The sequence below is a fragment of the Platalea leucorodia genome (assembly GCF_965183815.1).
Source record: "Platalea leucorodia genome assembly, chromosome: 24".
Taxonomy (NCBI): domain Eukaryota; kingdom Metazoa; phylum Chordata; class Aves; order Pelecaniformes; family Threskiornithidae; genus Platalea; species Platalea leucorodia.
Genome location: NC_138846.1, coordinates 257675 through 284166, shown reverse-complemented (window position 1 = coordinate 284166; position 26492 = coordinate 257675). Strand labels below are relative to the sequence as shown.

General features: G+C 54.6%; 3 protein-coding genes across 6 annotated transcripts in view; 2 read left to right on the top strand and 1 right to left on the bottom strand.

Moving 5' to 3' along the window:
* Positions 1 to 1385: 1385 nt before the first annotated feature.
* Positions 1386 to 4123, top strand: FDPS (farnesyl diphosphate synthase). Its single transcript, XM_082333012.1, has 9 exons — positions 1386 to 1568; positions 1648 to 1788; positions 1858 to 1938; positions 2024 to 2146; positions 2581 to 2669; positions 2943 to 3015; positions 3155 to 3232; positions 3309 to 3443; positions 3731 to 4123. The coding sequence occupies exons 1-9, from the start codon at positions 1434 to 1436 to the stop codon at positions 3929 to 3931; spliced, it is 1056 nt and encodes a 351-aa protein (XP_082189138.1). The 5' UTR covers positions 1386 to 1433; the 3' UTR covers positions 3932 to 4123.
* A 131-nt stretch (positions 4124 to 4254) lies between these two features.
* On the top strand, positions 4255 to 11631 carry RUSC1 (RUN and SH3 domain containing 1). The gene is made up of 10 exons (XM_082333235.1): positions 4255 to 4276; positions 4888 to 6551; positions 7074 to 7175; positions 7657 to 7733; positions 7919 to 8093; positions 8220 to 8325; positions 8426 to 8472; positions 8741 to 9761; positions 10118 to 10246; positions 10969 to 11631. Exons 2-10 carry the CDS (start codon positions 4961 to 4963, stop codon positions 11135 to 11137), a joined length of 3417 nt encoding a protein of 1138 aa, XP_082189361.1. The 5' UTR covers positions 4255 to 4276; positions 4888 to 4960; the 3' UTR covers positions 11138 to 11631.
* A 1502-nt stretch (positions 11632 to 13133) lies between these two features.
* Positions 13134 to 26492, bottom strand: part of ASH1L (ASH1 like histone lysine methyltransferase) — a 65067-nt gene continuing 51708 nt past the window's right edge. For 3 of the 4 annotated variants that reach the window (XM_082333203.1, XM_082333204.1, XM_082333205.1), the window contains 10 exons: positions 26307 to 26439; positions 25589 to 25837; positions 25053 to 25139; positions 24706 to 24796; positions 19934 to 20072; positions 19156 to 19328; positions 18491 to 18657; positions 17271 to 17311; positions 16236 to 16537; positions 13134 to 15491 (listed from right to left, as the gene is read on the bottom strand). In XM_082333203.1, coding sequence (XP_082189329.1) covers positions 15400 to 15491; positions 16236 to 16537; positions 17271 to 17311; positions 18491 to 18657; positions 19156 to 19328; positions 19934 to 20072; positions 24706 to 24796; positions 25053 to 25139; positions 25589 to 25837; positions 26307 to 26439 — 1474 coding nt within the window. In that variant the 3' untranslated portion in view covers positions 13134 to 15399. Of the gene's footprint in view, positions 15492 to 16235; positions 16538 to 17270; positions 17312 to 18490; positions 18658 to 19155; positions 19329 to 19933; positions 20098 to 24705; positions 24797 to 25052; positions 25140 to 25588; positions 25838 to 26306; positions 26440 to 26492 lie in introns of those variants that run through there. The other variant, XM_082333206.1, reaches the window with a different exon arrangement.

Genomic DNA, 26492 nt, shown 5'->3' with positions numbered 1-26492 from the left:
AAGGGGGCTTGTGAGAGCTGGGGGCGGGCTTGTTAGCAGGGCCTGTAGCGACAGGACAGGGGGGATGGTTTTTAACTAAAAGAGGGGAGATTCAGGCTGGATCTAAGGAAGAAATGTGTTCCGCTGCGGGTGGCGAGACACCGGCCCAGGTTGCCCGGAGCAGGGTGGATGCCCCGTCCCTGGGCGCATCCAAGGCCCGGCTGGACGGGGCTGTGAGCAGCCCGGTCTGGGTGACGCTGTCCCTGCCCACGGCGGGGATGGACGGGGGCCTTCAAAGCTCCCTTCCACCCCAAAGCCTTCTGCGATTCCGTGAGCTTCCCTCCATGAACCCGCGCTGGCTGGGCCCGATCCCCTGGCTGTCCCGCACGGCCCCGTGATGGCGCTCAGCATCTGCTCCGCGACCCTCCCCGGCCCCGGGGGCGGGCTGACCGCCCCCCACCCCCTGACCGCCCCCACCCCCTGACCGCCCCCCGCATCCCCCTGACCGCCCCCACCCCCTGACCGCCCCCATCCCCTGACCGCCCCCCGCATCCCCCTGACCGCCCCCCGCATCCCCCTGACCGCCCCCCACCCCCTGACCGCCCCCCGCATCCCCCTGACCGCCCCCCCACCCCCTGACCGCCCCCAACCCCTGACCGACCCCCGCATCCCCCTGACCGCCCCCCACCCCCTGACCGCCCCCATCCCCTGACCGCCCCCCCACCCCCTGACCGCCCCCCGCATCCCCCTGACCGCCCCCATCCCCTGACCGACCCCCGCATCCCCCTGACCGCCCCCATCCCCTGACCGCCCCCCCACCCCCTGACCGCCCCCACCCCCTGACCGCCCCCCGCATCCCCCTGACCGCCCCCATCCCCTGACCGCCCCCCCCACCCCCTGACCGCCCCCATCCCCTGACCGACCCCCGCATCCCCCTGACCGCCCCCCGCACCCCCTTTCCACCCCTTCCTGTAGCCGGGCGGCACACGTTCCCGCCTGCACGCAAAGGTGTGCGGTGCTCCCCGCCCCGCACCGGCACCCCCGGCACCTCCCGCACCCCCCGCACCTCCGGCACCCCGCACCCCGCTCCCCGCCCCGGGCCGCTCCGCGCCCCCGCGCCCGGCCCGGGCACTCGCTCCATTCTCTCCCTCCACCAATCAGCCGTCTCGGTCCCGCCCCCCCCGCGCTCCTACTGGCTCAGCCTCCTTGGGCTCATCCTCACACGATGGAGCGGGCCAATGGGCGCGGGCGCAGGCGCCGGCCGGCGCCTGGCTCCGCCCCTCGCGCGGGGCACGCCGGGAGTTGTAGTCGGGCGGCGGGGACGCGCCGGCCCCCCCCCGCGGGTCCGGACTACGCGTCCCGGCGAGCCCCGCGGCCGGGCGGGGCGGGGCGGGGCGGGGCGGGGCGCCCCAAGAGGCCGCCGGCGGCGGGTCCGGGCCGCGCTCTCGGTCACCATGAGCGGCAGCGGGGCCAAGGCGGCGGCCGAGCGGGAGGAGTTCGTGAGCTTCTTCCCGCAGATCGTCCGCGACCTGACGGAGGGCGGCCTCGGGCACCCGGAGGTGGGCGACGCCGTGGCCCGGCTGAAGGAGGTGAGGGGGGCCCGGGGGTCGGGGGCGGGGGGGCGGCGGGCCCGGGGCTCCCCCGCTGCCCGCTCCTCTCCGCCCGCAGGTGCTGGAGTACAACGCGCCGGGCGGGAAGTGCAACCGCGGGCTGACGGTGCTGGCCGCCTTCAGGGAGCTGGCGAGCCCCGGGCAGCGGGACCCGGAGAGCCTCCGCTGCGCCCTGGCCGTGGGCTGGTGCATCGAGCTGGTGAGGGCCGGGGCGGGGGGCGGACGGGGCCCCCGGGGACCCCCGCCCCCCTAACGCAGCCTCTCGCAGTTCCAAGCCTTTTTCCTGGTGGCGGACGACATCATGGACGCCTCCCTCACCCGCCGGGGGCAGCTCTGCTGGTACAAGAAGGTGAGAAGGGTCGGGGGGACCCCGGCCGCGGGGGGGCCTGCGGGGCCAAGGACTTTCCTGACCCCTCCCTGCCCGCCTGCTGCAGGAGGGGGTCGGTCTGGATGCCATCAACGACGCCTTCCTCCTCGAGTCCTCCGTCTACCGGCTGCTGAAGAAATACTGCGGGGAGCGCCCCTACTACCTGCACCTGCTGGAGCTTTTCTTGCAGGTGAGCCCGGCCCCGGCACCCCCCTCCCGCGGATTCGCCGCGGGCCTGGGCCGTGCCGGGGCGTTGGAGGGCGCGCGGGTCTCGGCCTGTCCCTTCGGCTCCCGGGCATCCCGCCAGACGCGCGCCCGCCCTCCTGGCTTGGAGAGGAGCCGAAACGGAGCTTGGGTTTGGGGTTTGCACTGTGCCGCGGGGGCGTCCCTGGGGCACTGCGTGAATGAGGCTGGTGAGACGCTGGCCCAGGTTGCCCAGAGAGGTGGGAGATGCCCCGTCCCCGGAAACATTCAAGGCCCGGCTGGACGGGGCTCTGAGCAACCTGATCTGGGTGACGATGGCCCTGCCAGTTGCAGGGGGGATGGGCTGGATGACCTTTAAAGGTCCCTTCCATCCCAAAGCGTTCTGTGATTCTGTGAATAAATCCTTTCTTTCCTCCGCAGACTGCCTACCAGACCGAGCTCGGGCAGATGCTGGACCTCATCACCGCTCCTGTTTCCCAGGTGGATTTGAATCGCTTCAGCGAGCAGAGGTAAAGAGACGGAAGGGGACAGAGGCGCCGGCCCAGCTGTGTCAGGGTGGCTCTGCTCGCAGTCCCTTCCAGACTGTGCGAGAGATCCAGCTGCTGGCTGAAACGCTGCCGTCGCCTGCCAGGCTCTGGGGAGCAAATCTTGCTGGCGCTATCAGAGCTCGGGAGCTGGTTTGGAGGGAGATGCTGCTTTTCTCCTGCTGGTCCTGATCTGTGGAGCCCTGGCGGGAGGGGAAGGCCCGGGCTTTGCCGCTGAGCGTGGTTCCTCTGCCGCAGGTACAAGGCAATCGTTAAATACAAGACGGCGTTCTACTCCTTCTACCTGCCCGTGGCCGCTGCCATGTACATGGTGAGTTTTGTGGAGGTATCGGGAGGGGCCTCGCCCTTGGTGCGAGGCTGCCGAGGAGGGCAGGGGGGCTGGGAGATGGGAGAAGTAAGGATGGAAGGCAGGTGCTGGAAGGCTTTATTCCTTTTTCCCCCCCTCTTAGACTGGTATCGACAGTAAGGAGGAGCACGACAACGCTAAAGCGATCTTGCTGGAGATGGGCGAATTCTTTCAGATCCAGGTAGGAGGTGGCTCCCTGCCCCTCGGTGCTGGTACGGTGCCGGGTGCGGTGCTCAGGTGTTGCCATCGCCGCGCAGGATGATTACCTGGACTGCTTTGGGGACCCGGAGCTGACGGGGAAGGTGGGCACTGATATCCAGGACAACAAGTGCAGCTGGCTGGTGGTGGAGTCCCTGCGTCGGGTGACGCCGGAGCAGCGGCAGATCCTGGAGGTAACGGCGCCCAGCTGGCACAACTCCCCGCCGACGGGGCCGAGGTGGCACGGACTCCCTCCCCGAGGACGCGGTGCGGAGGGAGCGTAGCGCCGTAACGCACACCTGAAAAGCCACGTGCCGCCCTGCTCGGCCGCGCCGTGCCGCTGCCTGGCCGGGAGCAGGGCCGGTGGTTGTGAGCGGCGTAAGATGGCAGCAGGCAGAGCCAGAGCTGACTCCTGCCGCGCTTTGAACTGGCAGCGGCCGTAAGCTGGACCTCGGCCTGACTTGTTCTGGTGTTTTCTCAGGAGAACTATGGCCGTAAGGAGCCCGAGAAGGTGGCGAAGGTGAAGGAGCTCTATGAGGCTCTGGGCATGAGGGCTGCCTTTCAGGAGTACGAGGAGAGCAGCTATCGGCGCCTGCAGGAACTGATCGGAAAGCACGCCGCCCGCCTCCCCAGGGAGATCTTTCTCGGCCTGGCTCAGAAGATTTACAAGCGGCAGAAGTGATGGCGGGCCTGGCCCCGGACTGCTTCGTCTTGCCGAAGGCGGCCTGGTGGCCCTCGCCCCCCGGGCCGTGGCTGCCGGGGGCTGCTCGCTGCCGCGGGAGGGGGCTGTGGGGGGCGGCGGGGGCCCGCAGCCCCTGCCTGCCTTTGTCTCAATAAACATAAGTTATTGCGGGTGCCGGGCTGCCTGCTGGGGCCGGGCCGGGCCGGGGGGCGGCGGCACCGCGGGGGCTTTTTCGGATGGGGGGGGACGGACCGGGGCCCCGCCCCCGCCGTCTGCGGGGCGGGGCCGGGGCGGGGCCGGGCTCCTCCCTCCCGCCCGCCGCATTCGCCGCCGCAGCGCGACGAGGTGAGCGGGGGGCTCGGGGGGAGCGGGGGGCTCCGGGGAAGCGGGGGGCTCCGGGCGGCGGGGAGGGGCAGGGGCGGCTGCACCCCCGCACCCCCGCAGCCGCTGGATGCTCGGGGCCGGGGCTGAGCTGCGCGGCCGCCGCCCGTGGGTGCCCGGGGCCGGGCGCGGGCTGCAGCCGCTGCCGGGGCTGCGGCGGTGCCCGGGGGTCTCCTCCTCGCCGCCCGTGCCCCCTCCCTGGGCCGGGAGCTGGGGTTTCCAAGGGCGTTTTCTCCTTGACGGCGTCTCCGGGATGCTCCCGGCCGCCGAGAGCCGGCGGAGGGGCTCAGCCCTGCTGCTGCGGGCGCCTGGACCGGCCAGAGCCTCCTCGGGCCGTGCTCCGGGGATCAGCCACCGGCTGCAGCCCGGCCCCAGCCCCGCGGGGAGCCCCTCTCTGCTGGGTGCGTTCCCGTCTCCGAACCCCCAGCCCCTCACGCCGCTCCCCGGCCGCCGGCCCTTCCCTGCTCGGTGGCTGCCGCAAGGTCACCACCCTCCCTCTCGCCGCGTTCGTTCCTCTCCGGGTTTGCGCTGCCGCGGTCTCGCCCGCCGACTGAAAGGGCGTTTGCTGTTTGCAGGGAGCTGGATGGTCTGAAGAGAGGAGCTGGGGGGCTCTGCGAGGAGCCCCGGCACTCCCAGCGAGGCAGCATCATGCTGGCTCCGAAGAAAGGCCTGCTCTGCAACCTCAACCACATCCATCTGCAGCACATCTCCCTGGGGCTGCACCTCTCCCGGCACCCGGAGCTCCAGGAGACCTCTGCCTCCATGGGCGGAGGAGACCAGACCGGCTGCAGCGACTGCCCAGAGAACTGTGAGCAAGTGGATGCCAATTCCAACAATCCCTCCCTGAAATGCCGGTGCTGCGAGTCCCACGCTCCGCAGCCGGCGACGTTGGGTCTCCAGAACCAGGCAGCTCAAGAGGATTTCCCCTGCCTGCATGCCGGGGAGGAGGTGGCTTCCCCTTGTGACCCCCCTTGTGATCTGGCTTCCTCCTCCTCCTCCTCCTCCTCTGTCAGTAGCTGCTCTGATTTCAGCTTGGATGACTCCCCGGTCTCCGTCTACTACAAGGGGTTCTCCAGAGAAGAGTCCCAATCCCCTGAAAATCAGCCCAACGTCATTCCCACAGAAGATGCTGGGGACGGCCAGGCGTTGGCTGACCAGAGCGGGACGCGTGATGGCAGAGATGCCAACCTCAACCCGCCGGTGCCCCAGAGATCGGACGCCCTGGCCGGAGAGAGCCCGGACAGCCTCTGCAGCAGCACCTCGCTGGACTCCCAGTGCGACGAGCCCTCTCCCAGTGCGGCGGTGCAGGAGACCACCAGCACCTGCGCCAACCTAGACCCTAACTGCAACTCCCTCCCCAACCCCGACGCCGCGCCTCCGGCACCGCCTGCGCCGGGATGGTGGGATCCCGGTCTGAGTGGCGCTCCTGAGCCGCGGCCCCGGGCTGGCAGCGTCCCCCCGCCCGTGCCCCCCCGGCCCCGGAGACGACTGCAGGTTCTCAACGCGCACAGAGCAGAGCAGCCGCTCCTGCCCGCGCAGCCGGCGGAGCCGGAGCCCGGCTCGGGTGACCTCTGCAGAGATGCGGGCAAGAAGACCATCACCTCCTTCCACGAGCTCGCCCAGAAGAGGAAGAGGAACGCCGCTGGGCCTGCTCTCGCCCAGGCCAGGCCTGACCGGAGCGACTGGCTGATCGTATTCTCACCTGACACAGAGCTGCCGCCCTCCAGTGAGCTCCTCTCCAGCGCCGTGGGCCCGGAGCCGGCCTGGCCCCAGCTCCAGCACGACCGGCCGGCGAAACCGCCCAGCTCCAGGCAGAGAGAGGTGACCACATTCAAGGAGCTGCGGTACCGCAGTGCCTCCAACAAGCCCAAGGGCCAGCCAGCCAGCGAGCGGGCAGAGCTGGTGGCATCTCAGCACCCATCTGCACCCCTCGCGATGGCCGTAGGCGGCGATGGCTCAGGCTGGATGCCACCCGCGCCTCTGGGTGGACACTTGCTGGCGCCTATGGAAAGCCACCAGCCGAAGAGGAGGAGATCCCGGCCGGGGCTGCAGCCCATCGCGGAGGGGCAGCCGGGGGACGCAGAGGAAGGGGGGCTGCCGGCGCGAAGCTGCCTCCCAGGAGAGAAGGGGCCGGGCTCCGGTTGTGATAAAGACGCCCTGGTTCGGAGGCTCGGGGGAGCTGGTGGGGGCCCCTGGGCGCCAGGGACGGTGGAGAGAGGAGACGAGAGCTGCAAGGAGGGTAAGAGCAGCCTGGGGCTGCGGGGCTCGGCCGGGCGGCCGCGGCGGAGGCCCCCGTCGTGTGGCCCGCGGCCGGGGGTCTCCGAGCCCCTCTGGGCCGGGCAGGGCCGCGGGGGCCCCCCTCGCCTGCGGGGGGGCCGGGGCCGCGTCCCCCGGGGCCGCCTGGGGCCGGGGCGGCCCCGCCGAGGCGGCACCTCCGCACCCCGCCCTGCCGCGGGCTCCCTCCGGGCCCGTCCTCCGCGGGGCCAGGCCCTGGGCGGGCGGCGGGGCCCAGCCCGCCCCGCTCCGCCCGCCGCCCTTCGCCCCGCCGCGGCCTCCGGCTCCATGGGCGAGCGCGACCCGGCTGCCCCCGGCCGCGGCCCCGGCGCCGCCCGCGGTGAGTGGGGCCGGGCGGCGGAGCGGGCTCCGGGCGGCGAGCGCGGCCTGGGCCTCCCGCGGCAGCAGCGCTCGGGCCCGGCCCCGCTTCCCGCGGGGCCCCGCTTCCCCCCGGGCCCCGCCTGAGCCCGCCGCCCCCTCTCTCCAGCCAGGCCCTCGCCGTCCGCCGCTGGAGCCGCCGCGGGCGCAGCCCGGCCCGGCGGGGGGAGCACGGAGGGAGCCCGCCGCCCCCGGGGAGAGCAGAAGAAAGGTAACGGCCCCGCGGGGCCGGCCCCGCCGCCGCGCTCGGGGCTGAAGGGCCGCGGAGCCGGGGCGGTTCCCCCTCCGGAGCCTCGGCCCGGTCCGTCCCGTCCCCGCCGAGCGGGGCTGCGGGAGGTGGCGGGGGTGGGGACCCCCGGGCCGGGCAGGGCCGGGCAGGGGCAGGCAGAGGGTGCTGCGGAGCCGGGGAACGGGGGTGGGGCAGCCTCCGCATCTCGGAGCCGCCTTGCGGGTCCCCGGCCCCTTGGAAACCGCGGGTCCTGCATCCCTGCACCCGCGAGGTTCCCATGGCAACGGCCGGGGATGCTCCGTCATCCTGGGCCTTCCTGGCGCCTGCCCGCTCCTCCCCGGCTCCTCCAGGCCTTGGCGGCCGGGGCCGGTGCGATGCCAGCCAGCCGCACGCTGCTGATGGGCTGAGTGCCGCAGTGGGGATCGGGTGCCGTGCTGACGCCTTCCTTCCCGGTGTCCGACAGCCCTGCTGATCGCCGTCAGCACCGCCGTGGATAAGATTATCGCCCACTTCAGCACCGCGCGGAACCTGGTGCAGAAGGTGAGGGTCTGGCCCGAGGCTCCGGCCGGGCTGGGGTGGGCAGGAGTGAGGGCAGGCTGTGCAGGCTTCGGGCAGGAGGGACTTCGGGAGCTCCAGGGGCAGGATCCCACCATCCCTCTCTGCAGGCGCAGGGTTAGGTGCTGCTGTTCCCCTCCCTCTCCTCTCTTTGTGCCTCCCTGCTTCAGGCCCAGCTGGGAGACAGCCGGCTCAACCCAGATGTGGGTTACCTGCTGCTGCACACCCTCTGCCCTGCGCTCTATGCCTTGGTGGAGGACGGGCTGAAGCCATTCCAGAAGGATGTTATCACAGGCCAGAGGAAAAATTCACCCTGGAGCGTGGTGGAAGCCTCCGTGAAGACAGGTTGGTGTGAGGAACGTGCTCCTGGAGATGCTGAGAGCAGCATCTCGCGGTGCCTGGAGCCCTTTTCCAGCCCGGGCTGGGGGAGGCTGTGCCCTCGCAGCAGTGACTGTGTCGTGTATTCCGCAGGCCCCAACACCCGCTCTCTCCACTCGCTGTGCTGGCACGTGGCCGGGCTGGCCCCTCTCAACAGCACCAGACAGAAGTTTCATGCCTTTATCCTCGGCCTTCTGAAGTGAGTGCTGGCCCTTGGTGGCCCAGGCTGGCCTTGCCGCGATGGCAGGGTGGAGCAGAGTCCCAGGAGCGCTCACCTGGGTTCCCTCTGTCTTGTTTAGCATTAAGCAGCTGGAGCTGTGGATCTCTCACCTACAGAAGAGCCCAGGTAAGGACACGGTGCCCAGAAGCTCCCCACCCAAGTCCTCTCCTACGTGCCAGGCTGGTAATCCCATACCTGCTCCACCCACAATGCTTGGCTGGGGTTTCCGTAGCGGACAGGGGCATCGTTTTCCGTGGCTGTTGTACTGGATGCGGGCAGTCGGGCAGACAATTTGTCATTTGGGCCTGCTAGGATGGGGCAGCCGGCCCTGGGCGGGATGTGTGGGCAAGGGCAGGGCATTTTGCAGCTGTCCAGCGCCGTCCGTATCTCCTAGGTGTAATCTCCGTGCTGTATTCACCCGCGGCCTTCTTTGCCCTGAGTCAAGGCCCTCTTCCCCACCTCGCTGAGGAACTGCTGCTGCTCATCCAGCCCCTTTCCGTGCTGACTTTCCACCTCGACCTGCTCTTTGAACACCACCACCTCTCCGTGGATGTGAGACCCCTGTCCCGTCGGCTGGAGTCACCCCTGGCTCCTGCCCATCGTGCCGCTCAGGCTCGGGGGGCTGCGCAGCCTTCTCTGGAGGGCCGCGGCGGTGCTGCGGGGGCAAGCCTGGACGAGGAGCTCCCCCCCGATACCCTGGGGAGGGCAGCCGGTGCGGAGGGCAGCACGAGGTCCCAGTCCCAGGCAGCCGGGCACGGGCTGGTCCCCGGCCCCCAGGTGGGGGCTGCCCTGCAGCAGACCTTCCAGCACGTGCTGCGGTGGGGCGACCAGCTCAGCCGCACTCTCCTGGGAGCTGACAGCCCCCCAGAGACCCACGGGCCCGAGGCAGGCCCTCGGGATGACGGGGCTGGCCTCAGTGGCTGGTGGGGCCAGCTGAGCCAGGCCTCCAGGATTTACGCTGCTCCTAGCAAGGAAAAGTTCCCCTTCATCTGGTGGACAAAGCTGCGGACGGCTGCGGGGGATTCCAGCCCCGGCCAGGCTGCACGACCCCACGTATCCGTGAATGAGCCAAGAGGCACGGAGCTGCAGCTCCTTCAGACCAAAGCTGTCCCCGACCTCTGCGGTCCAGAGCCCAGCAGCAGTGCTGACACCTCTGGGACCTCTTCTCCTGAAGACCTCATCTTGCCTGCTGGAGCTGGAGCAGCCGCCCCGCCAGGTGATGCTGCTGCTGGAGAGAAACTCCTGGCTGCTTCCCCAGAGCCAGATGCGAATAGGAACCGGGCAGCCCCTTCCCAGCCAGAGGCTGGTGGTCCTGGTCCTGACAAGGGCAGCTGGCTGGGCCGCCTCTTCGGAGCCACCAGCCCCTCTGCCAGGAGCTTCCCTCCCAGTCCTGACGCCGTCTCAGCTAGGTCCAGGTAAGCCCCGGCTCAGGCAGGCAGGGCGGGGGAAGCGGCATGGCCTGGGGAAGGGGTTTTTCTCCCAGGCGGTGTACGGAGAGTGGCCCATGGGGCTCGCCGGCCTCACGGGGTGTCTTGTGCTGCCTGTTATCCGGGTTGTGCTCCCGGGGCTGTTGGGCCGTGCCGGGGGATCGGCACGTGTCCCAGGTGCTGCTGCCATCACATTGCCTCAGTCCTTGAGAGCAGCAGGAGCTCGCTTGGTGGTGCTTGGTAGAGCCCTCGGCAGCTCCCGGATCGCCACAATAGTTTTCTGAGCAGGATGGGTGGGAAAAGGCTTCCCAGACAAGCTCATGGCTTCCTTTGCTTTGTGGCAGGAGACCCTCTAGCTGGCTGTCCCCCAGCGCCCGAGTCCTGGCTGTGGTGGTGAAGGGGCTGGCGTCCGAGAAGACCCGTGATGAAGAACAGCCAGAGAGGGGCACGTCGGACGTGCCCCAGCCCCACAGGTGATGCAGGGTGCTGGAAAACGTCCTGTTTGGGGCTGGAAAGCTGATGGATTTTTTTTGGGGGGATGGAAGCAGGGGCTGTTGCCAGGCATAGCCTGGATATCCCACACGCCTTTCCAGGGAAGGGCTTACACCGCTCCTTGTTGCTACCTTGCGCCTTGACTGCTCCCTGGGGAGTCCCCTCCTCTCCTGCTGAGCGCTGGGTGAACCTGTCTGCCTAGCCGTGACCAGTTGGTTTTCCCAGACCTTTTTTTTTGGGGGGGATTGTTAACATTTTTCTTTCTCTTGTGTGCTTTCTGAAGTCTTAACAGCTTGTTGGGGCAACTATGTATGTGGCACCTCTGCCCACATTGTGGCAGGTCAGAAAAGCTGTAGTGCTCCGTCTGTGCTTGCGCAGTGTCTGGCCAAGCGAGCACGGAGGGCGAGCGGCCGTCCCACAGCACGCTCGGCCGTCTCCCTCCTCCCCAGCCCTCGCTGGCCCTGCCCTAGAGCTCTGCTCCACGTCTGCACAAGCGCTGCTCCCGCGCTGCTGCTCCCGCTCCCAGGGGCTGCTTGGCCGGGCGCTTTTGTGATGTGGCTTCTCGATCGAGTCCATCGTCGGATGGCGTCTCTGCCTGGGGAGGGCGGGTGGCTCCACACGAGCGTCAGAACCTGTGGGAGCTTCTCTCAGCGGTACCCGGGGTCCCTGGGGAGACGGACCCCCGATGGCGTTTGTTGTGCAGGGCAGTTCGGGCGCTGTGCGACCACACGGGCACCGCCGAGGGGCACCTGAGCTTCCAGAAAGGGGACGTCCTCCAGCTGCTCTCCACCGTGGATGAAGACTGGATCCGCTGCTGCCATGGAAACAGCACTGGCCTAGTTCCTGTCGGCTACACATCCCTAATTTTGTGAGGAGGCGGAGGAGACCTGAGGAAGCAGCTGAAGCAGTGCCACCTCCGGGAAGGGCTGTCTCCTGCCACGGCTTCACCACCTTCGGGGCTTCACCACCTTCAGGGCTGGCAGTTCTGCAGGGGACCCTGTCCTGGCGCCCGTCACCGCCGCTCGTTCACAAGACGTCACCGTCTGCCGTGGGCGCGTCCCACGAGCCGCTGCTGTGCGTGTCCCTGCAGATCTGCTGGCGCTTCGCCGTGGCCCCTCTTTGGGACCTGCTCTCGGTCGTGTTTCCTCAGCGCTGCCCACGCCTGTGCCAGGAGAGGGAAGGACCCTGTCCCTGAGCGGTGCTCACAGTCCTCTATTTCGTCTCTGTGCCGTCGTGTCCTGCCACCGCTGCCACCTCCACGTGCCCTGCTTTGCCCTGTGGCCGGGGCTGGTGGCCTGGGCCACCAATGCGCAGTCCCAGCACTCTGTAAATAATTGTAACCACAGGAATGCGTGTATTCCAGGGGGAAAAAGCTGGAAATAAAGATTGTGACTCACGTGTCCGCGTGTGTGACTGGATCATTGCAGGGGGCTGGAAACGGCCACGTGGCCCATCCCTACGCGGCGCTGGGGCTTCGCTGAGTAAATGCTCTTGCAGGCAAAGCCAGCGTGGGCCGGGGCCGCGCCGGTGCTCGGTGTACCAACGGCAGGCCTCAGCCAGAGCCCCGTACGGCATCGCGCCCTGGCAGAAAGCGCCGTCTCTGCCACGGCGTAGGATGAGGCGGCTGCAGACTTCCAGAGCCAGCGAGAACCCCGGCGAAGCGTGCGTCGCTTCGGCCGGCCGCTAACAGCCCCATGAGATGGACGCTGCACCGCAGTGGTAAAGGTAGATGTTGGTTGGTTGATTTATGAAATTAAACTCATCTTTTGACTGAGTCACAGGGTTCCAGTAGGGGCTGGATGGCGCTTAATTTTTTCAAATTTTTCTCATTGCTTGTGATTTCATAGCAGACTACTTCCATCTTGCACTGGGCTCCCCAGTAGGAGAGAGATGTGGCCGTACTGGAGAGCGTCCAGCAAAGGGCCACAAGGCGATGGCCACTTGCCGTAGGGGCAACTCCTGGGCTCTTGCATCTGGCCCAAGAGCCACGTTGCTGCCTTCCAACTTCCACTGTTTCAGTGGCAAAGCCTCTGTGTTCTGCTTCGAGGGTGAAGCCGCTCTCTTCTCATTCTGCTCTCATTTTCCTTTCTCTCTCTGGAATCTTTACTCTCAGACAAGGGACGCTCTCTCTTAATTGGAATGTTATTTGCCTTGCCTTAAGTAGGTTTGATTGAATTCCACAGCTGCCTCTGGACTTTAAAATGGGGTCAAAGCAGCAGGAGATGAATCCAGGTACTTTTTCAACTTTTTTTTTAAATAAAAAAAGCACTCCCATGCTTGGCACGGTCTCTAGTTTAAAAGACAGATGTACGGGTCAAGCATGGCATTTTGATGACCACAGAGAGTCAGGCCACGGCATGGAAAAAAGAAAAATGAAGTTACATTAAAGGCGGGTCCTCGATAAGGTATTTCATTCGTTTCATTCGTCTGAGGTGGCTCTGGCCCAACGCTCGTGGTGTAAGCGCACCACCGCTGAGACGCGGCACCGACGGCGACGGTCTGGTGTCTGCGGGCGGCCCCGTCTCCAGGGTTCACGCTCCGGGAACGGGCGCTGAACGCGTAGACGTAACGGTTTGCGCCCTGACCCGCCGTTACGTACGACCACGGTTACGCAGCCTCTGCCTACCCAACAGTGAACGTCCGTCTCTGTACGCACGCTGCCGTCATCCCTCCTGCCAAGGCCTGACCAGAAGAACCATCGGCACCAAACGATATCCTCGTGGCACACCACCAGGCAACCGGATATTCGAAAGAGATGGGGTGACAACCCCCGTAGGAGAGGCTGGAAGAAAGCCAGAACACGACAGGAGCGGCTGAGACAGAGGCCAGAGAGGAAAACCAAAGACAGGCCAAAGAAAACCCCACAAGTCAGCGATAGGAAAAGATTTTCCATTTAATACTAGACTCTCTCAGGATTGAGATGCAGGCTTTTTATGCAATTACATCCAATGTTAAAATTGGTAATACATAATTTACAAAGATTAACATCAAAACAATGATCTATTTAGATATGCTTTGTAAAAAGGAAATATATTAGCAGCATTTATTTTCAGCAATCACACAGCCTACACCCATGCAGACTAAGAGTTCATAGCTATTTGCAATAATGTAGTGCTTCCTGGTCTTAAAACAGCGATCCTGGTGACACACCGGTCTTCTCGTTATTATAAAATAACCGAAAAATAAAAAAAGTCATTAATTTCTACACCAGTAAGAAAAAACAATTCTTTGCACTTACCTAACATTTGATTGTCTAAAAAACATTTTGTTTAGTCTTTCAACAAAAGAAAGATAAAATGACAGAGCTAGTGTCTCGCTTCTGTACGCACTTTATTTTTTAAAAACTTTTTAGTGTTTAACACCATTTGAGACAATGATTTCTGTTTTAAACTAAATGAGACAACTCAAGATTTTGGACATGCGATATTCCTACTACACGCACGAGTATTTTATACTCAGGGTTCCTGGTACTGTACAGTGCTTCTCTACAGTAAGAAAATATTCCAAACTATTTTCTTATTTCTTTTTTTTTTTTAATAAAATATTTTTTCTCAAAGGGTTTTTTCCTTTCTTTTTTTTTTTTTTTTTCTTTTTAAATCAACACATAAAAGTTAATGGAATGAGTCATGTTCCACTAAGAGTAAAATAATTATAATAATAACAAGAATGTACATTAGGACAAGCTTGGTCCATTAAAAAGGAACATGTAACTACTGTATTGCTTTACATCCACGCAGCAGATATATACAACTTGGCACATTAAAAACTGGTTTTCTTATAAGAACATCTAAAACAGGACTGTATATGCATATGTACGTCTGAAGGACAAAAAAGCAAAGCCATTTTAAAGGGGCAGCGTACGCCGCCCACCCCCGCCCTTTGCCACAGCCTGGCCCCGGCCCGGCGACCGCGGCTCCGCACGCCGGGAAGGTCGTCGGGCCCGGCGCGGGGAGTCCCGCCGCGGCACTGCTTCCTTACGGCAATCGCAATTTCGTGCGGCGAGCGATGGGTGCCTCGGCCATTGCTTTCGGGAATACTACTTCTCGTCGGGGCAGAGAGAGAGGGCGGTGCGAGATACACTGTCTCTTAATTTAAGAGACGGACATTTTAAGCTGTACAACCAGAACACAAGAATAGTGTTAGCAGTTGATATATTCTACAGTTCACAACAAATACTCGCTCTGAATACTGCTTGACGGTTCATGTAGTGAAGGTTTCCTTTTTTTTTTTTCCTTTTTCTTTTTCTTTTAACAGATTTTAATTTGCACAACACACTAGACACACGAGAACCACAGCTTATCAAAAAAACCAACAGCAATGGTGTTGTCAGGATTTGACTTGCTTTATAAAATTTCTCTGCAGAAAAAAGTGAAAAAAAATCACACCCCGCTCCCTCCCCCCTCTACGACGCAGAACAAGTGCCTCAACCAGCCAACTCCTGCTTTGCTCCGAGGTGACTCTGGAAGTTTCTCCTTGTCACAGACCAAAGGTACATGTGTGCACCGGCCGTTCCACGGTGAACCTTTCGCACGTTCGGGTACGCTTCTCTCTTCTTGGAACTTGTGCAAATCAGAGGCCACAACTTTAGGGCAGCCTTTAATTTTTAAGCCACTGGGCCTTCACCCTCCCATCTGGATTTCATTCACTGGTATGGGCCGTGGTGGTGCCAACAGTATCTTGTACAATCACAGGTTAATTGGTGAACATGGGGAATATTCTCATCAGAGTAAGTCAGTCCTTATCCTTACCTCCCCGGTTTTTTGTGTTTGTTTGTTGTTTTTTTTTTGTTTTTTTTTTTTTTTTTTTTTTTAATTTTTATTTTTCCTCTGAGTGGGAATATCAAGCAAAAATAAATTAAATTTGACCATCCTGGACAATAACCACGAGGTTTTTCTCAGTACCTAACATCAATACAAGGCACGCCCAACAACACACACACCATAAGAGCACTGCAGAGCAGGGCAGGGCAACCTGCCAACCCAGACATCTAAGTGCTAACTGTTTGTATATTTGTCAGTTTGCTGCTGCCCTCTTTTCCTTGGCTGGTGCAGAGGAAGGTGGGCTCCTGCCCTCAGTCCTCAGCAGACCTTGTAGCAGGCTCCAGACCACAGCTTCCAAGCTTCCTCTGGTGGCATCACTTCCTGAAGCTGCTCTCCGGGATGGTGAGAGTGCGTCGCCTCAGTTTTCTTCCTGATCCTTCCTCCAGCAAGTAAGTGACATCGATAGCTGCAACAGACCACAGGCTTTTGGTCAAGAAGGGGACACGAGTAACAGTTGTCCTATTTCCCCACTCACAGTTCTCTCAAGGATGTTTCCACCCATAGTGGTACTCAAAACTCCACTGGACAAGGTGCTGAGCAACCTGATTTAAGTTTGAAGTTAGCCCTGCTTTGAGGCACGTTTGGACCAGAGGACCTCCACAGATCCTTCCAACCCAAACTACTGTCCATCGTTATTTTTCCATTAACTCCCAGAACACAAAAGAGACTGGACAGGGCTCATCCTAGGCTTTAACTTGAAAACAGAGACGTACTTAACCAGTGCTACCGGTGCACCCGCCTTCTACAGCTCGGACAATACCTACAGAAGTTACTTAGAACCCAGTGGAAAGCTCATTAAAGGTCAAAAGAGACTTTCCAAATGCTCTGCAGTCTTTCTTTGCACGTCTGTTAAGTTTCTCAGTTGTAAAGATGGAACGACGGGGGGGAATTTGTCTGCAGGAAATTTGCGTGGTTACTAAAAATATTACCCCACACACCGTGTCAGTCGTTAAGAAATTTAATTTGGAATTAGTGGCAACTGCTACTGTTGCAAAAGAAAACATTACTGCAAAGAAAACTGATTATATTAATAAGGTCCACTAGCAATACATTCAGACGAAAGCATTTATTTTATCAATGCGGTCTGCAGCAAACTAAAACCAAACCTATAGAAGAAATGCTATCGTGTAGCCATAGCATAAAATCTCACCATTTTTCCCTGGGATTTTCTCTAAGAGGTTTAGCAGGATTTGATTAAGTCTTTCTCTCTGCATATGCCGCCTTTCCTCTGGAGTGCACAGCTGCCTTGTGTCGGAATTGCTTTCTTCCACCTTTTTATCCGTTTCACAGGTCTCGCTAGAGACTGCCTCTTTTTCTGGCTCCTCTAGGCTAGGCATCTCACTTGAAGTTTGATCTTGGTTTCCTAATACATCCTCAATAAGTGGAAGAGAATCTTCTTCTTGGTTTAAGTCTTTAATCTGTGGTTTTGAGCGATCTGTTTTCCAGGACGATCTAGCAGGAAAAGAAGGGTTTAAATACCACAGTTTTTCAGACACTCACCTGAAAGGCCAATTACTAGTGAGTCAAGGACTTCTCAGCAGGTAGGGGCCTTTCTGGAATCTCAGTCACTTGACTTAATACATGCATTCAAACCCACTGCTTACAATCTACGGGAGGCTACGTTCCTGTAACCTTGTTTGCATAACGTCAAATGCAGTCTTTTAAAAACAAATTGCTTTTTTATTTCGATTTGTCAAGGTTTTTATCTTCCAAAAGAGTTGAGCTCAGCACTTACTGATGTTTTTCTGCAGCAGTCACAGCTCTTGATGGGTATTTTTAAAGTCTCTAACAGAACCGAGAGAGCGCATTGGCCCTGGCTCTTCTTCGAATGCAAACACGGGCGGTCCGCTCAGGGACCCGATCGCCCTTTGCGCAGGAAGGCTGGGTGCTCTTGTCCCGGGCTCTGCCATCTCCCACATGCAGCTGCTTCTGCTAACCTTCAAAATGGCTTCTGTACTCTTCCTTACATACATTATTAAGGAACACTAAGGCTGCTCCTATATTCTATTCCTCCTCACTCGTTCCCGTTTATCTCTTTGAAAGTTTAGAGGATTGCTTTAAATAATTTAAATTTATTATTTCCATAGCACCCACGGGAAATAGGTAGGAAAAAGAGTGGACACTTGACAAACAAACAGGATTATCTCATCTCTTCTCGATGAACAATCTGGTAGGTAAGACTCACCTGCCTCCATTTCTCTTGTAGTTGTCTGGTACATAATGAGGCTACAACAACAACAAAGATTATGGTTAATACTAAATAAAATTCACGGTGGAAGAAAGTGCTGTTCTATCTAATATTCTGGAAGTACCAACACAGGACTCGCCTATCTGACACTTTGGAAATGCCAGTGCATGGCTGGCATAGCTCATACATCAGACAAATTCAAAGGAGAAGGCATAATCATGTAATAAGGATAAATTAGAGCCAGATTTATTATCTGATTCTTCATATCTTCTAAATAAATTTCAAGCCATAGACCATCACGACAAAAATCATCTTTGCTTTCTGCACAGCAGAAGTTTGGTACCACTTCTAAACTTACTACAAGAACCTCTCTGCTTCCAGGAAGAAAAGATTTGCAAAAGATTTGCAAAAGATTTGCCAGATCGGATACCTCTGCGCTCAGAGACAAAGTAGCGCTGTGTAGGAGGACGTGCACAAAGAAGAGCTGCTACGTCCATGGAGCAGGGGAAACTGAGACAGTGAAAGGAACAGGTATTCAGATGGAGGACGTTAAGGGAAACTGTACTTCATGATTCTGCTGCCTATCTGTCTGCTGTTTTTTTGATAAAACATCCATTTTCAGTGATAATTATATATAAAGCAAGCAGTATGTCATTTGATAGAGCAAGGAAATGGAAATAGGAAAATACTGCTTTTCTGTATCGGGAATCACTATGCAAAGGTACTGCTGAAAACCATTTTTTAAGGAAGTTTATTAAAACATGGAGTAATTACACCGAAGGAAAGAAAGCCTGACACAGACAGGCTGACAAACTCACACTGGACTCTATGTTGTGTGATTCTCTGAAACGTATAGAATTATTTTACAGTTGCAGAATTGCAACCAAAAAGTGAATTTTAAGATTTCCTTCACTCAGGAGTGGCTTAAATGAAATTAGCACCTAGATTTCAGTCAGAAATCACAATCTCTAAACTTATACATCCAACGACCATTCGTTCAACATCTGTTTGCCTTTGAAATGCATATTCTCTGTCTACAGTCAATTTTTCTTTCCAAGCTTTCTTTCTAGCCAACTTTTCATCCAGACTGTGTATGCTTATGTGTAGGCTTCCGTCGGTTTACCAAGCTTCATTCATAAACAGAGCGCCAAGGGCTTTCCAAAAATATGTCCAGCCTTCTAGGAAAAAGTAAGGAAGCTTAGAGAAGAAACACTTACTGAAAAGTCTCTTTTGGGTGTGAGTTTCTTGGGGAAGTGGTCAAAGGCATAGGGCTTGGTGCAGACAGGATAACGATTGCGGTGGATCTTGTAGAAGAGATGAGCTGATTTATCAAGGCGGTAATCACAAATATATACATCCTGCTCCTTCACGCCTTTTGGCCTCCCTGCAGTTTCAAAACGAAGCACATAGAAAAAAATGTTAATCAGACTCAAGAGGAAACACATGGTATACCAGAACAAGAACAAGCCATACGTCGTGTCAGGGAAGCAGGGGGCTGTCAGAGCTGTTCAGTGGGACGGCAGGCATTCTTATTCGTTCTCGATTCAGAATCATAATAGCGGACACATTCCTAGTCCAATTTAAGAGGAAAACCTGTATACTCTATCCAAATAGTACCCAAACTTTTACAAAAGCTATGATCAGCTGCCATCACCTTCTCTTCTTTGCCCATGACATTCCCACCCTGCTGCTGTCTCTTCAGTGCTGGCCCTCTTAAAACAGAGATCACCGTCCCAGGGCTAACGCAATAGTGCTTCCTCAGCTCTGACGCCCTGTGAACGCTGGCTACTGCCTTTTTCCAGCAGTAACTACTTTAGCATGCTTCCCAAATTATTAGAAAGGTGTATTATATTTAATTTCTCATCCCGTTACGTTTCCTTACCTTTGCAGTAGGTGTACAGGTCAAGAACGCAGCACGTTCCCACCACAGCTTCTAAGGGGATAATTTCATACAATGGCACCCGGAAGAGCTCATTGTGATAAAACTTTCGAGAAGGGGAATGATGTGTTTCATGTGGACGGAAATAATGATGACCAAATGCAAACCGCTCCTCTCTGTTTGAAGGTGTAAAGGTAAGAGAAAGAGAGAAACAGAAGGAGGGAAAAAAAAAAAAAAAAAAAGACTATTTCTACAAGCCCATGATACAACTTTACTTAACGCCCTCCACTTAATTTTGAATTCTCTATCTTGCACTTTTGCAATGACTGTGATGAAAAGTGAAGTCGCAGGAATATTACACATTCAACTTTATCCCCTTCGGTAAGTGGAAATACTTCTAGCGTGATTTTTATGAACGCAGCAGGCTTGCTGTGCTGCTGTCTACGGGGCGTACGATTTAATCACGTTACAGTGGCTTAGCAAGTTGGCGATTGCTGGCTGGGCCAGTTCAGCGCCCAGTGCGTATTCTCAGCCTATTCCAACACCGAGGGAAGTGCGTCAACTTGTATCTCTTATCCCTTGCTTAAACCTCCAACCTTACACGTTTTTACTTTGCAGCTGAGGAGCACAAGCAGAGGCGAGTGGGAAATCATCAAGCCTTGGTAACTGAACCATGTTCAGTCCTGCATTTTTAAGCTACGACAAGACTTCCACAAAATTACTGGGTTTTGACAGGTAGGTATACGGAATGTCTCAAATTCAAAAGATGCCTTGAACATACTTCTCATTTTTCCAGAGTTTTTCAATGCGGAAAATATCGAGTTTCTCCCTGTTGATGTGGGACAGCAGCCGATACGACTGCCGGACAGGGTGTCCATCTGGAGTTCTCCGGCTGTCTCTCATCAGGTATACACAATCACCTGGCAACAGGCACAAAATACACCCCTGTAAAGAACTTTTCATGAGTCCAGCACACCAAAAACAGAGGAGTAAAGGGTTTCATTAAAACTAACGTGACAGAGCTACCTAATGTTGAATTGTAAAGAGCGACGCAAAACCAATGCAGAACCCACAGAAGGAGGAAAGGTCACCTTGAGCGTTTTTACAAAAGCTTTATGGCAAGAACTAAACAAAACTTGACTGGTATGACCAGAGTGAAAACAGTAACACGTCATGAATCACGATAAATTATGACAGACCGCAGATATGTAAAAAATAAGTTTTGATTAGGAAAATGTGAAGAAATTTGTGATAGCTGCAATGTTTAAAGAATAAGTCTTTAAGATTTAAGAGAGAAGATACTTAGAGAGATTATTATTAAGAAAATAAATCACTGACTGAGAAGCCCCAAGCCTTTGAATATTCCAGCAGAACTCAAATAAGATGGCATAGCTCAGGAAAGGTAAACCGAATTCAAAAAGGGCTGAACGGAACGACATTCCTGGCAACTGAAAAAGCCTTTCCTCGGTGCAACCCCTAAACAGGTCCCTAAACTTCTATTTATTCATTTCATCCTATGAGCGAATTAACTCTTCAATTTCTCTGCTCTGATCTGTGAAATGGGTTCGCCCCCCAGACTCAACGGCCATTCTAACTGGTACCCTGCCCCTTTCTTTGTGACCGTGACTATCATTTCATAGGGTGAAAAGACACTGCTCCACTGAAAAAGCCTTGCTCCTTTAGGGAAAAAGCTTTCATCAGTAATGTTCGCAAAGAACCTGAAGAGTCTCAGAGGGAGAACATTTGGGAAACTCAAAGTATTACTGAAAATATCGTTGGATACATAGTACTTAAAAATCAATTCCATCTTTTCTGTTATTTATCTTGCAATGAACAAAAACCTGGGAGGTCCCAAGTCATAAAAACTTAAGAAAAACTACCCTGGGTAAGATCAAAGGTCACGTAGCATAATGGTCTAGCTAGAAAAGTGGGCAGTAGTAGATGCTTAGGAGGAAAAAGCACAGGAATAAGGCATGCATAGGAAAAGCCTTCCTGTGGTATCTCCTCCAGGCTTCCTTTAATCTCTGTTTTACAGACTTTTAGAGCTGGAGGCTATAGCTGGACCACTCCGCATAAATAGGCAGGGATTAATCCTTCCTCCAAGCATTTGCCTGATCTTTTTGGAACCATTTTTCCTCTTGACCTCTCCAACTTCCCATTGCAATGCTTTCCATAGTTTGGTTATGTTTTTGTGAAAAAAAAAAACAAAAACAAAACCAAAACCCAAACTTCCTGTTGTTTCAGTACGTTGCCTGCTAACTTCAGTGTTTGTTCCTGAATTTCTACACTGTTGCACTGTCCTATGCCACTCGTGATTTCACAGACCTTTATCTTATCACCCTCCAAATCATCTGCATAGACTCTGTTCACGGCAACGATGTCTCATATCTGATTATCCTTGCCATCGCGCTGGTTTTTACAAGTAGCAAGATACTCTTGTTGAGATGGGATGACAAGAACAGCACGCAAGGGAGACACGCCGTAAGATTACAGAACGGCACAATTACTTTTTCTATTTTGTTCATCATAATTCCTAACATTCAGTTTGCCTTTCTGACTCATGCCGAGCATTCCTCTTATGTTTCCATTAAATTGCAACGACTCCTGGATTTTTTTCCCTAAGTACATACCTGGTTTTGTGTCTGTGCAGTTATGGCTGTTTTCCTTCCACGTGTGTTACCGTTATTTAATTAATTAGGAGGTTCAGTCTCTGTTACTTCCACAGCTTAGTAAAAAGATGCTAGGGAACCACTAAGAACAGAGTGGTTCACAAACGCCTCAGTTTTGCTCCCCCTTAGCTTGTAGCCAAATTCAGGATTAAAGTGAAGGATGTGTAATTATATTTTCATAAATATCATCTGATTTATCAATCTCGTATAAATTTAAAAGATGCTCCTAAGGACTCCTCATACGCAAAAACCGCGTTAAGGTTATATGTTGTCACCTGTCACTGCAACAGCGGAGTACAATATACTGCCCCATGAAAGAAATCCTCTGATTTAAAACCGAGGTGAGATGGGCCACAAGGGCATTGACAGCTGCCTGCAGCCAGGAAGCCAGCTTTTAAAACTTCTGGTATACCAGGATCGCTATTAAACAAATAGAAGCTGTAGTTGTAGGAAGGAGAGACAGAGTTTTATTCTAGCTTGATTAAGTAAAAAATGGACTGAAGACAGAATGACATAGGCTTGCACGTAAGACAGCAGAGTGCAAGCTCTTTGCTGGTGATTAGCCTGCACTCACTCACAGCATTAGCTCTTCTTACTCGCTGAACTAAAGCTGGGATAATAACTTCTTCATTTTACTAAGTCAAGGATTACTTTTAAGGAACCCACCTCCACAATTTTTTTAAAAGACGTGTAGAGAAAAAAAGTAAGGTACATGCTGAGAGCAGCTGCTGGCCGCGAGCAGAATGTAAAGAAAACCACTTATTTTTGGCTCTTATTTTAAATTAGCTACTTTCAACTCTTCTTCCCTACCTCTTCAGTGAGAATAAAGCAACTCTAGTATTACCTAGTACTTATTGTACCTGACTAAAAAAGGAGTATTCAGAAAGAAACGTACACGGATACTCTCTTGCCCTAAGGATCAGGAAGCTTGATTTCAATTCAAGTTTATCCACATATTACTAACTACTGAAATAGCTTCCCCTCCGTCTCGAAAAGGGAGTTCATAGTTCTGTGTTTTCAAGGAAGAGATGTTGCTGGTGCGTCAGAGATAACGACATACGACGCTTTCTGGCTGTGTGGGTTTTCCAAGATCCATTCTGACTTCTGTTTATCGACTCGCATCTGAGGTAGAACTCCTTGTTCACTCGGCAGGATGGGACAGACCAATTATCAGATCTATTTGCATAATCTCCTGGGTTTACGTATTAGGTCATTTTTGCAGAGGAAGCACGTCTGTCGTATATTACTCCACAACCTCAAGTAGAATCGTCAAGAAATTAAAAAACAAGTCCTCTAACCAGAGACCGACGGACCCTCGCTCACTGAGAGGGATTTGTTCACATTTGTTCCAACTCACACAGTTGGAACCTTTTCAGCCTTGTTCCTCAAAAACATGAGTTCTCAAGCTTGGAACTGGAAGACAAACTAATTCAACGTACAGACACGGCTCCCCAGCCGTGGACCAACTGACAAAGGCAGGCAATGGTCTCAAAAGCACTTGCAGTCTTTATCGCCAGATCAGCCTCTTTCTAAGGCACAACACACAGGAAAAATGTAATAGTCTACGCACATAGTGACTGTAGGGCTGGAGGTCACTATGGTCTCTTTTGCCTTGGAATCTGTAAATTACATGACCTTTTAGAAACCAGAGGGAGTAAAAACTTTCTTCTACCATCTCCAAGATGCCTTACATGCCTGTGCGCCACAGCACAACAATTCTTCTATAGGCAGGTGGTGTGCCTCCGAACTTTTGGTGGAGAACTTGAGACCAGCACTGAATCCACAGATTTCCCCTTTTTCTACTGTAGCTGTGCATTCCTGTCCAGCCCCTTCTGGGTGCACGCCTTGCTTAACCTATTCCTGTAACTGCAGAGGCGTTTGGTGCCTACCAGTGGCAGTTTGGTCTCCTTTGTCTTCTGCCAATGGTACATGGAGTTTAGCCACGTAAGGGCTAACGCTTCTCTAATTAAAGTCACCAAGATCAGATCAGAGGTATGTGAGTGAAATATAATGTGTCACGATAAGAATTACCTTAATGCTATGAATGACTGGAACATGCCACTAAACCCAGCTAAAACATAATCCATTTTAACAGAAAACATAAAAGCAAGTACCGATACAACCCTAGAAAGTGAGTTACTCTCCAGCAAGGAACCCAGCTAAAAACAAGACATGAGAAAACCAAACGGCTGAACTCTAGACAGGACAGACAATGCAGGGCAACAATGAAAAAGGAAGACTGAACGCAAATTCTAGAATCCTGCAGAGGGGATAAAGAATACACTGTTCTTTGACCTTTTTTTTTTTAATTCTCCACTTTCCTGAAGACTCTCCCATTCCCCTCTAGCAAACATACCAACTGGTTTTACTCATTCAAGAGCAGTTCTCTTAATAATTATATAGGCTTCTTTCTAACCTTGTATGTATCTGTAGGATGAAATAAAAAAAAAAAAAATCAGTGAACTGAATTATGTGGCTGTGTAGCTGCCTCTGAAAGACCGAGGGCTTTGAAGCAATGGGCAGAAAGATACACTTCATGGAACAAACAAGCAATACGTTGGATGTTTTAATGCCCATTCTACAGTAAAATACTGAAGGACTAATAGCCTTCTTTGCCTGTACTTCTAAATGTTAACTACCAGAAGCTGGCTCAGCATCTTCCTTCTCTGGCCAGGAGGAGAGCCCTATCTGTGCTAAAGGTAATTAATGTTTCTTCATCAACCAGCCAGAGTGAGAACTCTTACTATGTGTCACTCCCATAACAGCAAAGAGCCCAGCTTTCTACTTGTAAAAAGATAAAAGCATTTCAAACAGGGTGATGCCAGAAATCTCTGCACACTCTTATCTGATGGAAATCACAGCAGCCACCAGAGTTAGCACATACCTTGGCGCAGCAGCAGATCATCCCGTAATAAGCATATATAATAAACACAGCCAGGCTGGGCATAATGGGGACGAGGGATCATGGGAACCTCCTGGATGAAAAAAGAAAAAAGGAAGAAAATTCTGAGATGCCCACCATAATCAGTGCAAAAATGGGGCCGATATCCTTTTGGAAATCTGCAGAAGTGGATGGAGAAGAATTGACACTTAACGTGATTAAACCCACACCAAGGAAGCTACGCTATAAAGTGAGAATCCCACACTGGCCTTGGCAATCTCAATAAATATAAATGCAAGAGCTGCTTTAGTTTATAACTGCAGTAATGAAGAGGAGACTTCTTTTTTTACCCTGTTCACAGATCGAGGTTCGCACTGCTCACACAAGTAGTGTTCAACATCAGAATTCACACCCATACAGTCACAGTGCTGCCAGACCTAGAAAATCAGATACAACCCAGTTAGAAATTCCTGCGATAGATTTTATTTACAAATTGCATTTTCTCAAAAATATTAAGGAAAGCAAGAAAACAAGCTTCCCAAAGGAAAGTAAAGATTTTCTTTGAACTATGTCACACTATGTCAGCAGACAGACAAGATCCCCGTGCAACTGTGTGCGTAAAAGCCCAAAATTGTTGAAAATAATTCTGCTCGCCTAAAGACAGGAGTTGCTGGCAGTTTCAGAAAAGTGCTAGCTCCTCTATATAGAAATGCAAGTTGCATTTCCTCTGTGAAAACAGAATCTCTCAATTCTTTTGGAGAGGAAATAAAGGTCTGAAGAGGGAATTAATGCTACTAGCTACATGGAAACCGCTGGTAAAAGTTCCACTGGTTAGGGAGAACAGAAAAAGAGCACCAGGCTCCATTTTGTGCTCCCCCTGCCTCACCATGCACTTTTCACACTGGATCATGAGTCCTTCATCTTTGTAAAGGCCACAAATGCAACGGATCACATCCTCGTCCTTCTCGTGCCCATTTTCTTTTTCACAGACCGATGTCTCGCTGCTGTCAGCTTCACTTGCTGTTTCTCCCACAATTTCATCAATTTGGGCAGATGCCTCATGGCGAGCATTATAATACGCTTTCCGTAGCCGGCACACATCACGCCCAGTTGGAGATTTTCTGCCATAATATTTCTGAATAAAAACAAAATGAAGAAACGCATTTTTTTCCCCAGGTTCCCTGCTTTTGGTGCATTCCTCCTGTCGCACGCACCCTTAAAGGTGTCTTCGCTAAAGCTGCACCCACCAATGTGGTACACACCCATCCATCTACCTCCTTATTTCGAACAGCAGGTCCGGGTATCTTACGTATGACACCGAAGAACAAGGTACCTCTTCCAAAAGGTACTGAAATTTCTTTAGGTTAGCTATTCATGAATGTTCTTGACCTTCTATTTGTCTGACCTAAGGCAACCAAAGAGCACTAAGAGTAAGCTGGAGCACATGAATGGCTATCAACGCCTGCTCATCAGAAACGGAACATCACAAGTTCTCTTTCTCTAAGATATTTTTCTTCTTTTATGACTCTAAGTCAGCAAGAGCATCAGACTAGGGTATATCCCCACGGTCTATGCGATAGCTTGAAGGCTGGAGAGAGCCTCACCTCTGCATTCCGGAAGACTTTCAGCATGTCCCCGTCAAAAGCTTCCACAGTTTTATAATAGCCAGTCAAGATCTGTTTCTCAATTGTGGCAAGGTCCAACGGGTCAGAGATCTTTTCATAATAGTCTGCGTTTCTAAAATGGCAAAGTACGAACGATGTCATTTGCACTAGCATTTCAAAGCTGTG

Bases quoted from the DNA above. Each gene is read 5' to 3' on its own strand.
- FDPS (XM_082333012.1), top strand. From the start codon at position 1,434: ATGAGCGGCAGCGGGGCCAAGGCGGCGGCCGAGCGGGAGGAGTTCGTG. The intron at 2,670-2,942 runs GTAAAGAGACGG...CCTCTGCCGCAG, and splicing joins AATCGCTTCAGCGAGCAGAG to GTACAAGGCAATCGTTAAAT. The intron at 3,233-3,308 runs GTAGGAGGTGGC...ATCGCCGCGCAG, and splicing joins GCGAATTCTTTCAGATCCAG to GATGATTACCTGGACTGCTT.
- RUSC1 (XM_082333235.1), top strand. From the start codon at position 4,961: ATGCTGGCTCCGAAGAAAGGCCTGCTCTGCAACCTCAACCACATCCAT. The intron at 6,552-7,073 runs GTAAGAGCAGCC...CCCTCTCTCCAG, and splicing joins AGACGAGAGCTGCAAGGAGG to CCAGGCCCTCGCCGTCCGCC. The intron at 8,326-8,425 runs GTGAGTGCTGGC...TGTCTTGTTTAG, and splicing joins TTTATCCTCGGCCTTCTGAA to CATTAAGCAGCTGGAGCTGT.